Source organism: Harpegnathos saltator, unplaced genomic scaffold (assembly GCF_003227715.2).
Source record: "Harpegnathos saltator strain DR-91 unplaced genomic scaffold, Hsal_v8.6 scaffold47, whole genome shotgun sequence".
NCBI classification, from domain to species: domain Eukaryota; kingdom Metazoa; phylum Arthropoda; class Insecta; order Hymenoptera; family Formicidae; genus Harpegnathos; species Harpegnathos saltator.
Window position 1 is genome coordinate 1,347,746 of NW_020230283.1, and position 13,004 is coordinate 1,360,749.

Here is a 13,004-nt window from a genome sequence, read left to right on the forward strand (position 1 = left end):
TATTTCGTTTATTTTATTCGTTGAATTTATATTTGTTTTCATGACGTTTCTCTTGCTTGATTTTCGAACGATCGCTCTATTCTGCACGTGAGCCGTGGAAAATCGTCAACCACGTAGACGATTTAGCACGACCGGCGTAGTTCACGGCGTGATCGAGTGCGTCCCAGGGTGAAAACTTTCGGGGTGTCTTGGAGCTGCTCCAGCTCCAAGACACCCGAATTCGAGTAGCAACATGTGCGGCGGAAGCCCCCCAGGAAAGGGTTAAAGGTGGCTACGCGCGGCGAAGACGCACGCCGTCGCGGCGCCGCTTTTTGGTCTCGCCCTCGCGGGGGCTCGCGAATGTGGCGCAGCTGGTCTCGCGCCTTCCTGACCGTTCAGGGACGATCAATAGACCGGGAGGCGGTGGTGGCGGTGGCGATGGCGGTGGCGGTGGCGGTGGCGGTAGCGACGACGGAAGAGAGCCGGCTGCTCGCTGGCGGTGGTTATCCGGGGGTAGTGGCGAGTTAACCACCCCAACGTAACATTTCTATCATCTACCAACAACAATCTCCGGTATCTCGTCTCTGTTATCCGCCGGCCGATCCCCGCCGTCGCCGGCGCCGGCGCCGGCGCGTCCATGCGAGAAACGAGCGCGGCACGATCGCGCGGGCCACCCCTCCGCGATTTCGCCCCGCTCCTGCGGAACCTCGAGGATCCACCCACGAGATTCGCTGACCTCTCGACTCTCTCGTCGGGATCCACGGGATCGTTCGAAAGCGAACGAGCGGTCGCTCGATCGGCTGCCCGACGATACCGGTCCCGCGGCTCGCACAGCCGGGGACAACATCGCGAACACGTGGACCTCGTGACACGCGAAGCTTCCACGGGGAGGACAAATCGCATTTCGCGCCCGGACAATCGCACTCTGCCATTCTCCGTCGCGAACACGTGCGCGTCTCTGTGTACAAAACACTTTTTTTCTACCTTTCCCTCTTTCGAAGTCCCGGATAATTAAAAACAGAAAAAGAGGGGAGAACGTTGACAGAGGTCATCGATATACAATTTAGCGAGAGCTCTCGACACGCGCGCGACAGTTTCTCGCCGGTTGCCGTGACTCGCCGATCGGCGAGACTTGGTGCTCGCCGCGAAATCGCAAACACCTTCGCTCGCTGGCGCCGTTGAATTTACGGCCCTGCCGCCGCCGCCGCCGCCGCCGCCGCCGCCGTCGTCGTCGTCGGGTCGCGGCCACCAGCTCCGATTGGCCGGCGGCGATTTCGCGGGTTCTCGACGAGTCGCGGCTGCGATCCGCTGCCGTGTGTCAGTCGGTGGCGGCGCGTCGCCGTGTTCGCATTGTGTGTGTCTCTCGTTGTTCCTCGGTGTCGTCGCACCCCCGAGCCACCCCTAATACCCTTCGATTGCATCTCCGCCGTCTTCGCTGTGACATCATTCTTCGCATCATCTGACGTCATTGTTTCACCCTTTTATCGGTAAATTGGATTTTTGCTTTTCTCGCCGGAGCCTGCGTTTCTCTCCGTTTCACCGAAGATTACAGTGGCTTGCGATGTTAGGGGATAATAATAGAGACAGCTGCGAGAGGGCGGTCTCTCGAATGTTGTTGTTGTTGTTGCGTATTGTTGTTTCGAACGAGTGCAACGTCCGTTGCTTCGTTCGCTGCTCGACCTGTCACCGTTCGCTTCGCTTCTCGCAGGTGTCGGTTACAATTTGTCGTTCGCGTTCCGTGATTCCACCGCCTTTCTTCAATCGATCACGACGGAAGTCGCAGGCGGTAAGTCGCGATAAGACAACGCACGGACGGCGTTGTCGAAAATTCCGCCTCGCGCGGAAAATAGTCCCGCTTCACGATTCCGTTAATTTAAGGGATTATCCGTGTGATCCGCCTCGCTCTCCACACCTGCAATTATTCAAGATCGTCCGCCCGATCGGGCGGATTTATTCCGTAACAAGTGCCGTGCGCGATAACTTTTTTAGCGTCCCTGTCAAAAGCAGTGGACTCGCGTGAATATATTAACGGAGCTCGCTCGCCCGCCTCGCCGTGCGGAGGAGGCCGAATCGACGAGCCGGGGCGCGCCTTTTTGTCATCCTCGCGCTAAAAGCCAAGAAGGAGGGAACCACTTGACGGACTATTGATTAAAGGGTTAATCACACCGTATGTTCGACGAGCGCGATCGCGAAAGTGCTGCTTGTTGACGAGCCGCGCACTGGAGTGGAGTCGTTTGCACGTAGAGCTTCACAGCGTAGTCGCGAGCGACTTAATAGCGGACTGACGCGCGCGCGCGCGCGCGCGTGAGAGAGAGAGAGAGAGAGAGAAGCGGAAAAATTGCAAACACATCACGGTCGGAAATTGCAGCACGTGCGATGTTGATGCTATCGGCGAACGGCGCGTTCTGATAACATCGCGCGCTTATCTGCCGCTTCCGACGCGAGGAGCGAAATGATAAACGCGCCTACGCGCGATCTCCAGCGCGCGCTACAATTGCGCGACTACAATTGCGCGTTCGCGATCGCGATTGTTTGCATGTATTGTGCGCGCGCTCGTACGGGGCGTTTGTAGCAGTGCGGCGGGCGGACCTGAGCCGCGTAATTGCACGCCGCACGCTAATTTCGCGCACGATGCGAAAGCGAAATACGCCGTGTAGCTGTTACGTCGTGTGCGCGCGGCCGCGGCGGGGCGTATAAATAAACCTTTTGCGTAACGTTTTGTTTATTGCTTCTCGCGCGCGTGTTTACCGCTTCGAGCCCGCGGCGCGCGGTGAATCATTGATCGCCGACGAGGTCGACGGTATCGACGGATTCTTTCGCACGTGAGAAATCTCTCGCGCGCGAGAGAGATCGTGCAGGCGATTAAAACGAGCGAGAAGTAAGCGGCGAGATTTCGAGCAGCGAGCGGAGCCGATCTCGGTATTCTGGAAATTTCTCGGGGCGGAGGGTCTCATTGAAAAGCGGCGAGAATTCGCCGCGAGTGCGAGCGAGAATATCGGAGTCGCAGGAGCGATGCTCGATTCGAGCCTCGCTCCTGCGTGAGTTCCTTGATGCCTACCTGGTGAATGTTTCAGCCAATTGGAACAAATTAGTCCCGGCGACGGTAGATTACATGGAATTTATTCACTCGGTTTTCGATGAAGATATTCAGACGATTCAGAGTGGAAGAATTCGTTTTGCGCGAGCGAGAGCTTCCCCGACTCGTCGAATGACTCGCTCGTCATTCTACTTCTTCAGGGGAATTCCACTCGAAGGAATCTCCAGAGGGTAGCAGTAGTCGTTACTTGGAACTCGTTTCATCCGATATCTTCGGATCTGAATTTTGAGTTTGATGGCGCTGTATTTCTAATCGGCGACTCCGCCGGATTGGACTCGCGTCCAATGCTAAAGAGAATTCTCAGAGTACCTCACTTTAGATTGTCACACAACTTTCAGATTGTCAGCGGCTATTGATGCAGGCTTAAGATTATAATATTGAAATTCTCGACTTTTGATTAGCCTGTCGCTGACATTTTGTGCGTGTCACGACTGCTAATGGACTCCAGTCTATTAGAAAAGTACTTACGCTAAAGTCGCACGGGCGCCTTGCGAAGGAGTTCGCTTGAATGTCGGATTGTCCAAACACGGAGCTATTTCCCGCGCTGCAAGTTGATATCTACTTTTAAGTATGACTAAGCATCGATATCGCGAATATTTCCGGCACAGCGAGTGCTGCGATATTTACGAAGCGGCGGCTCGCGTGCAGCCGTCCGCCAAATAAAATCGACGCGGTTTGTGTCTGCCACAACGGACATTTCGCAATCACGGCAGGCAATTTGACGGGGGACCGTCAAATTGCCAGCGGGTGGTGCCTCGTCAGAGAGGCTAATTCGTCAAAGAGACGGTCGGGGCAATGGCATAACAATCGGAGCTTTCCGTGTGGCACGTTCGTCGTTCGCGCGAAACTTGTAATTTTTCAACACGAAACTATTCAGCTGATTCGATCCGCAGCGACTAATTAGATTCTTTGACAATTAAGAGACTGATGAAATATCGCCGCGAGTCTAGCAAGAGAGAAGTTTGGGAAAATGCACGGAATTTTTCGTTAACCGATTAAACACGGGAGACAAACCCGATCGCTCTTATCGGCGATAATATTTATTTCGATCGATTCCTCCAGAAACCGGCAAGAAACGAACTACTTTCCGTCGGTCTGTTTTTCTTACCCGTGTTCGCGACGTTCGTCTGCTTCTTCTCTTCGAACGACGTTGTTAGCGTCGGGATAACGTTCAAAGAGATTCGATTGAAATCACGATCAATTTTAGCCGCGGAATTTTAGCAGCGTTCTGCGGGCCGGAGAGCCGTTCGCGCGAATCCTGGTAAAGCGGCTCGCCACTTCGAATTTAGATCGTTCGACAGCGCAACCTCTTTCTCTACCTTCTTGCAGAGATTTACAGCCGACGACGCAAAATGGGAACGTCGCTCGTGATCCCCGTCGGGAAGGATCCCTCGAGATGCCGCCGCGAGGACGTCGCACAGGATGGCGCACGGTGTCCTTGAAGGGAAGATGCACTTTGCGAAGATGCACGTGTGATATGGAACAGGCAGCGACAAAATGTTGATCAAGGAGTATCGTATACCGATGCCTCTCACGGTAGAGGAGTATCGAATCGCTCAGCTGTACATGATAGCGGTAATTGTCGCGCGATTAATCTGGCGCGTCGACATTCGTGTCGTTGCATTGCGGCGTGATCGGTTTGCTATCAGACTTGCTCGTAAACGTTTCGCGCGTCCTGCTAGATTTACGGCGCTATTCACGGCTCGATCTTTTTTATTTAAGAGCGTCTTAACACATTGCGAGCCGAATACGGGGAGATCGACATCTTCCATTTTGCAGACGTTGAAGATTGGGAACGTCCACACTTGCCTCGGAGGCTGAAACGCGGCGCCTCTGTTAATAAATTTTCTTTCGTAATATTTTAATGAATATCATGAAAAGAGAAAGAAACATTATTCAGCCGTACACCTTAATGTCGAATTGAAATATCACCGCGACACACGTCTAATTCGCAATGCGTCAAGTTCGTCAACTACGATGTTCCGTCAAGGTGAATGAAATTATATGCAAACGTAAACAAGACGACAGGTTCTGCGAGCAAAATGGCTGTCGCGGCTGTCTTGAGATAAACTTGAAGTGATCTTGAAGATCTTGAAGATCAAGCTACGAATACCGCGCGCGCAGTAGCTTCAGTTTGACTTTACGCAGCCGTCAATTTCGCGGAGTCTCACGCAGCCTCGTAGCGTAATAATACTCGCGACTGAAAACTCAAAAGAGTCGTTCCGCATCTCTCGACGTTACCTCGAAATCCTGAGTAGTCGCTTCTCTTGTTCCGAAGGAGGTCGCGAATTCTTCGTCGTTTCTGAAGATCCACCCTCGACTTATTTTCGTCCGTTTGTCACGGTGTCTCTTCCCGAGTTCTTTCTCTTTCTTTTTCTTCCCTTTTCTTACGAAACGCTTATTACTAATTATATACGCGGGCGGGGAAGGACGCGCACTCGCGCGTTCGATGATCGATAAAGCGTGATGTGATACGGGCTGTGTAACTCGCGCAGAAAAAGTCTCGGGAGGAGAGCACAGGCGCCGGTAGCGGCGTGGAGATAATCGAGAACAAGCCGTACAGCGATGGTCCAGGTGGTGACGGCCAGTACACGCTGAAGATCTATCACGTGGGTAGTCACCTGCCGGGCTGGTTCAAGAGCCTGCTGCCCAAGTCGGCGTTGATCGCCAAGGAGGAGGCATGGAACGCTTACCCCTACACCAAGACCCGTTACACGTGCCCGTTCGTGGAGAAGCTCTCCGTCGAGGTCGAGACGTACTACTTCCCGGACAACGGCCACCAGGATAACGTCTTCCAGCTCAGCGGCAGTGATTACAGGAATAGGGTCGTGGGTAAAGAGGAAATGCCGTACTTGCCGTCGTCGTAATCGGCTCAATTGGTAGAAGGCGGAGAAAAGACGCGTGAACTTTTCGCGAGTAATCGTTTACTCAACGCAGGTCATTTTAATTAGGACACAAGCGAACTTGAATGTACAACTAGACTCTGTTTTGATCTTTCGATTGTTGAACGAAGGCGATATCACGTCGTTTCTCCGTCTATTCTCCTCTCACGCGATCGTTATTGTCGTCGGTTACAAAAATATCACGCGAACTGGTCTGGCTCGACTGACCCCGATCTGTTTTCAAGATGTCATCGACATCGTCAAGGACCAGCTTTACGGCTCCGACTACGTGAAGGAGGAGGACCCCAAGATGTACGTGTCGGAGAAGACCGGGAGGGGCCCGCTGGAGGACACCTGGCTGGAGGATTATTGGGCCGATGTGGAAGTATACATCTCTCTTTTCGTTCCTTCTCTTTCTCTCTCTCTTTCTCTCTCTTTCTCTCTCTTTCTCTCTCTCTCTCTCTCTCTCTCTCTCTCTCTCTCTATCTCTTTTTCAAAGAGTTGACACCTCTCTCTTTCTCTCTGCTTAAGTAGTCCCACCGTTGATACATTAGCGATTCTCTCGCCGTTTAGGGACAACAACAGCCATCGCCTTCGGGAAAGTCACTAATGTGCGCGTACAAGCTATGCCGAGTAGAGTTCCGTTATTGGGGCATGCAAGCGAAATTAGAAAAGTTCATACACGACGTAGGTTAGTACCGTAATTGCTCACCTCTTCTGCCCTTTCTCACCCTTTGGATGCCGGGCGGTTGCTTCAGATTTTGTCCTCAGCTTCGAATATACAACGATAGGATAGGTCACGATTTGAGTTATCTTTCTCGTCGAGTCGCTTAGTTTCTGGGAGAGATTTGTCCCGCAGAAAGCGAAGATCAATTCTCCTACAGAGTATTGTATACTCTTTCAGGATATCGCATGCTTTACGATGAAAAAATTGAGAGAATTGTAGCGTTGTAATTTTAGACATTCGCCTTTCGCTCTTTCTCTCTCTCTCTCTCTCTCTCTGTTTCTCCTTGTAAATTCAGAATTTTGCAGTTTACTTGTTTTTCGTATACGGTATACGGAGTGTTTCAGGAGTGCCTCGCGTTTTGCACGCACGGTAGGAGTAATGTCTGATTGTAATAGTAATAACGATTATTATTATTGATGAACAAGCCAACGAGAATCTTGTTCCTTCTCGATGTTAGAGGATTTATAAGTTGTCACGGGCGATTAAACATCGTAGATGCAAAATGCTAATTTTCTGGCACATTCAACAGAGTCGTGAAAGAGGAGAGATAACGTCAAGTTGCAATTCGCTCGAGAATTATCGCACGATTTCTAACACATTCCATATATCGTAACTCATGCATTTATTCATTTCGTTACCCTTTTCAAATACGACACAGCAACGCTTCGATGATTAATCGCGACTTTGTCGGATTTAATTCAATGTAAATTTTCACGCAGATAGCCCGGCAGCTAAAGGGTTAACTCTTTCGATCATGAATTTCCCCCCCCTCCCCTTCACACCAGTAGAAAACAGAGTTATTCGAGCACACACCTTCGATCGAACAATCGACCGACCAAAGTTGAATGAAAAAAAAAAATCCTCACGAGTCCTCCGAGTGAAGTTACGCATACGATTTCGAATTCACCGTAAACGCAACAAGCCGCAGCTCTGTCGTGTCGCGAGTTCGCTCTCGACGTCTCTCCGGAGATCCGACGATTAGCATAATTCTCGAGACCGCGCCGCCACGTTACTCCCGACTGTACCCCCCGACGCCGTTGGAAAAAACTTTGCTTTTTTCTCTTCTCCCCTTTTGTCAACATGATCGAAAGGGTTAATTTTAACCGGCGCATCCGGTCGGCCGTGCGTGAGACGTATTAAGGTCGGTTCCAGCTCTGCGGAAGACGATGTTGCGGGCGCACATACAGGCCTGGGCTTGGCAGGACGAGTGGAATGGTCTGACGATGGAGGACATCAGGGAGATTGAGCGGCAGACGCAGCTGGCGCTGCAGCGGAAGATGGGCCTGGCTGATTCGGAGGACGAGCTCGGCGAGAGCCAGGAGGCGAAGGCGATTGCCGCGACGTCGGCGACGGCAGCCGGTGCGGCGACGGCTGCGACAGGGGCGAGCGTCGCAATGACGCCGCAGGAGTCGGACGTCGCCAAGACGTTGGCAGCCACCTTGGGCAGCATCGAGAAGAACGAAGAGGCGCAGAGCCCGTTGTCCGTCAGGAAGCCATCCGACATCCCCATCATCAACACGGCGGCCAGCTCCGAGGGCGAGATCAGCCCCGAGGACTCGCCGACCGACCAGGACGAGACCAGGTAGGATCGATCAGGATATCGCATCGGCGAGCGGTCAACGATCGTCGTTTTTTCCGTTATTTTTGGTCCTTTCTCCTCTCTTTTTTCTTTGCGAAACGATCGTTGGTAATTTTACGCGGAAAAGCATTGAGAAGAGCTCGCTCGAGCGACTCTTTTGGATGGTTGTTATTTTTTAAACGGTGATGCGTTAAAGTATTCAAGGATATGTATCTGGCAAATCGCGGAAAGCGATCGGCGGAAACGTGATACCTTGTGAGGAAATAAAGAAAGAAATGTAGAACACATTTTCTAAGCAGGTCGTGTGAGTGTCTAGACAGATAGATCTGAATGTAAAGAAAAACCGGATTCACCGGTTGCGCGATTTACTGCATCTACATATCCTATATCCGTGACTGTTTCTGAAGAAAGGAGAGACCGAGCCAAGTCCTTTCAGAAACAAATTCTTGAAACGCTATGATCGCCGCCGCTTCTTATGAATAGAAATAGGACATTTTCAATTTTCAATTATTATCATATAATATGTGATGCTGTAAGTTGGTTAGGTTGATTAGGATTAAAATCGAACTGCTTTGCAGAGCCGCGGCCGTCGACGAGAAGGCGGATGGCAAGAAGAAATGGCGGAAGAGCAACGCGGCCATGCACTCACCGAGTTCCAACAAAAGTTTCGACATCCAGATCGCGAACTGGAGAATGGAGAGCATCGTCCGGGAGTCCGAGTCCGGCAGCGACGACGAGTTCTTCGACTGTCAGGGTAAGACTGCCATGTCAGACGCGCACGTATAGCATGCCCGTGAGCATCTAGAGGATCTAGAGGTGACGTTGACATTAACACAATTACGCCATAAGTGAATGAATAGATAACGATCGCGGCGACACACTGCTTTGTGGTACAACGCGTTCCGGCAAATTTGTAGAAAGTCGAGCACAACTCGAATTGGACCGGCCCGAGAGCAGAGATACGTCGATCGTGAGAGGTTCCTGAATGGCCAGACCTGTGAATGCAGACTTCGCGCGGTGTCTGCTGTAAATCTTGTCGGCAGCTTGCTAGCAGCAGAAGTGTAATGACAGATTGACGGCGAAAGCCGAGCGGGATCTGTCGTTCCCGTAGCAGTTTAAATGTATCTAAGCGGAACATATCGCAGACCCTGCTCTCTTTCCGCCGCTAATCTGCTGTTAAGTCATGTCAGCAGGCTCTGTCGACTGAAGACGATGCCTAATGCGGACACAGAGATGGCTGTGCATCCGCTACGGCATTCTGACCGAACCTGATCTGTTGCCAATCTGCCGACGTATCGGCAATATTTTGCCTATCGGGGAATTGCGAATACGGTATACTTCGCTCGGATGCCGCGAAGTTTCAACATCAGCGTCGGCGTTAGAGAGTTGCTCGATGCGTAGAATCGAGACGTCCCGTGAGCTGTGCGAAAGGAGTGTGTCTTACTTAGATGCATAAAAAACGATGCATAGATAGAAGCGAAGTAGCAAGGACAGCATGTGGCTGTGTTTTTATGTGTATCCTCTTTGTTTTCTATGTCGCATCCCATACTGCAGCTGGGTTCATTATACCTGTTATACGCAAAGGTAGGACACGTAGAGCGATTAAGTAGTAAGAGAGATAAGTTGCGAGTGTGTGAGAGGAAGAAAGAAAGAAAGAGTGAGAAAGAGAGCATGTCTGTGTATGTGTGAGTGAGGGAGGAAAAGAACCACACATTCATCGCCTCTGTAATCTATGTATCGCAGATACATAGCATCCGCAAGATTAAAGAATGGCCTTTAAGTACCGCGTACTATATTATAGTTTGACGTACACACATATATATATATATATATACACGTGCACATAAAATTTGCATTTTTCTGCAACGTGATGTGCGAATAAGATTATAGACAATAAGCATGAGAATCGAGAGCGAGAGACTCGAGGCATGCGGCAGCATGACTACATAGCGAGCAAGACAGTTGACGCAGCTAACGAATCGGCTCGTCTCGCGGATGTTAGGTAGAATTTTTACGTGTATAGATAGAGATAGTCCATATAGATATTAGCTGGAGTACAAACATCATGACTTCTATATAATCTAGAATTCTCGAACGATCCAATCGCAACTGAGCTGTCGTTTCTGCCGTGGATTACTTATACCGCTAGAATGACCGTGGCGTGATCGTTGTTTCTTCTGTCTTTAGATCGTCATTTCATGACGGTTACTTTGGAAGTGCTACGTTATGTAGATTGAGCATCTTATCGATCTTCATCTCGTTTATTGTTACGAGTCCTGTTTCGAAGCGATATCCGCGATTATTCGAAGAGACACATTGCATAAGCAGTGTTAACGTTTCTGATTATACAGAGGACTTTGAAGATAGCCCTTCATTAGCTAAATGGAGTTCTTTGGATCTTCTAGCAGAAGGGGAAGACACGACTGTACGTACACCGCCTGCGGCGAATGAGCAAGGTTAGTGTGTACCTGCTGAAGGAATATAATTTTCTTCTTCCATCCCCTCGCAGGGTAATTCCGGGAGATTTTATTTCACGAGACAATTTCACAGCATCATTTCTTCAAAATGATCCTCTCGAATTACATCACATGAAATTATTATTAATTTCGTGCAAGCCCTCTTTTCACTCACACACACACACACACACACATATACAACGTTCTACACATACAACAGAGGGTATCGAATGTATCGGAAAAAAATTCGAAGCAAAACGAGGAAAGATGTACCTAATGCACGGTGCGGCACCGATGCGCGAAATTCGAGCGATCCTTCCTCGTTCGTCCAATGCCGAAATCCGTCACGAGAGAAAGAGAAAATGCTTGTCTTTTCTATTTCCAGCAGACACGATATTTTCGCCTTCGTATCTGCAGCGCGTCGCCAGCGAACGAAACAGCAAGAGACTGCAGATCTGCTCGTCGACCAGTATCGACGTATCATGTCCAGCATCGCCTCAACACTCTCCAACGCATCAGCCATGCAAGATCACCGTGCTAATTATCGTGGTGCACGCTGGCAGTGTTTTGGGTGAGTAACGAGTATCTCTTCTCACGCCGGAACGAAAATATCATTTGCATCTAAAGTAATCGGCCATCCATCCGGGCGTTTGATCGTGCGTTTGATCAAGCTTCCTCTCGCTTTAGTCGATCATTTAAATTCGATTAACTCTGGTGAATCTGGATCGTTCCGTGATTTACATTGGATTACATCCTTTCCGTCTCCACAATGACGTACATAGAAAAATATACACTCAAGTGAATTCAAGTGAATGTTATTCCCTTCAAGTGTTTCACAAGTTTACTTATATAGTAAATTTAGTATTTCAAGAATATATAAAATTGAAATTTATGTAGGATATAAATTTTATAATGTTCTTGAAAAGAGAATAAATTCTTCTTTAAAGTACATAAAAATGAGCTTTTTCCTCAAATTTGTAATAAATAAGTAAATTTGAAGATTGCTATCAAAAAATTATTTTCTGTCGAAAACAATCATTAGTTAAAGAAACGAAAGTAAACTGAGTAATCGTTTTTTTAGCGGCAAAATAATATTTTTCTCTCTTTAATAAATTTCCATCATATCAGTGCGTTTTTTTCGTTATCGATCATTGACCTGTTTAATATAAAAAGGAAGAATCACGGGAAAGTCTCTGTCGATCGCGCTTGATTCCAAGTCCTCAAGTGTGACGTTTGCAATGACGGATGACAGAGGAGAACCTGTCGATGCGATGTGCCGGAGGTTTGCCCGTAAATCCTTTCATTAAAAATGAAAAGGATGGAATTCAATACAAGTACCTCGGAGCAATCAAAGATTCATCAAAAGGGGATATTGGCGATTGATATGAGGGGGGATTTCAGCGATCACGGGCGGGTAGACGGCCGATCTAACGAGAGGAGGGGAGGGAACTCTGCAACGATGCCAAATTTAATTAAGACTCTTTGTTGCGTGAAGCTGTCCCTTGTAATTTCCTTTGAAAAGTGTATACGTTATATTAGCGAATATAGTACACTATTAAAGCTACTTGTTATTTTTCCATAATGTCGACATCCGCAATAGTACGATATAGTAATGCCGATGTAGAATCGCTAGCGAAATTATGTCGATGGTCGGCCACATCATAAGTAGAAATAATTAATCGTTGAGGCGATTATTAGACACGTATCAGTCTGGAATCTGAGCGCATTTTGTGTTTCAGACGCGAACGTCGATTTAACGGCGAAGAAATCGGACATCATGACATTCCGCGGAGCTTTCGAGTCCGTCATGAGACAGCATTATCCCAGTATGGTCGGGCATGTCTCCATTAAATTCGTCGCCTGCCCTTCTGTCTGCACCGAGGGGCTTGGAATCTTGTCAAGGTAACGACATTCTACTTCTTTGCGGTCTCTCGTATGCTATTTATTATGGCGAAACACGGACCGTATTGGCTCGGCAATCTAATATTTCAGAATGATTTTAATTAATTCCGCTGTAATTAATGATTTTACCGTTGCAATATGAAATTTCAAAAAGAACTTTGTTCGATCTTATTACGATTAATTATTTCATTGAAGCTTTACGAAGCTTTTCCACCGTAACTTTTGGATCTTTCAATTAACACGTTGAATATCGCAATGATCAGTGTGCTATAATATTACCGCACATTTCATTAAATTGCGTGTAAAATTAATTGCAATTAAATTAACTGCATTTGACGAGTGAGTTTTACAACCGATAGCCAAGTAAATGAGATAAAAGATA

General features: G+C 48.7%; 1 protein-coding gene across 15 annotated transcripts in view; it reads left to right on the forward strand.

The window, feature by feature from the left end:
• rdgB (retinal degeneration B) overlaps positions 1-13,004 on the forward strand; it is a 41,015-nt gene that overhangs the window by 15,523 nt on the left and 12,488 nt on the right. For 3 of the 15 annotated variants that reach the window (XR_003113461.1, XR_003113462.1, XM_025302162.1), the window contains exons 1-11: positions 1,239-1,466; positions 4,406-4,651; positions 5,572-5,908; positions 6,204-6,343; positions 6,532-6,649; positions 7,838-8,267; positions 8,843-9,018; positions 9,819-9,848; positions 10,616-10,720; positions 11,106-11,291; positions 12,460-12,622. Coding sequence is in view for 11 of the 15 variants with exons in the window: in XM_025302162.1 (XP_025157947.1) it covers positions 4,574-4,651; positions 5,572-5,908; positions 6,204-6,343; positions 6,532-6,649; positions 7,838-8,267; positions 8,843-9,018; positions 9,819-9,848; positions 10,616-10,720; positions 11,106-11,291; positions 12,460-12,622 (1,763 nt within the window). In the remaining 4 variants the exon portion in view is untranslated. Of the gene's footprint in view, positions 1-1,237; positions 1,467-4,405; positions 4,652-5,571; positions 5,909-6,203; positions 6,344-6,531; positions 6,650-7,837; positions 8,268-8,842; positions 9,019-9,818; positions 9,849-10,615; positions 10,721-11,105; positions 11,292-12,459; positions 12,623-13,004 lie in introns of those variants that run through there. The other 12 variants (XR_003113460.1, XM_025302161.1, XM_025302160.1 and 9 more) reach the window with 11 other exon arrangements.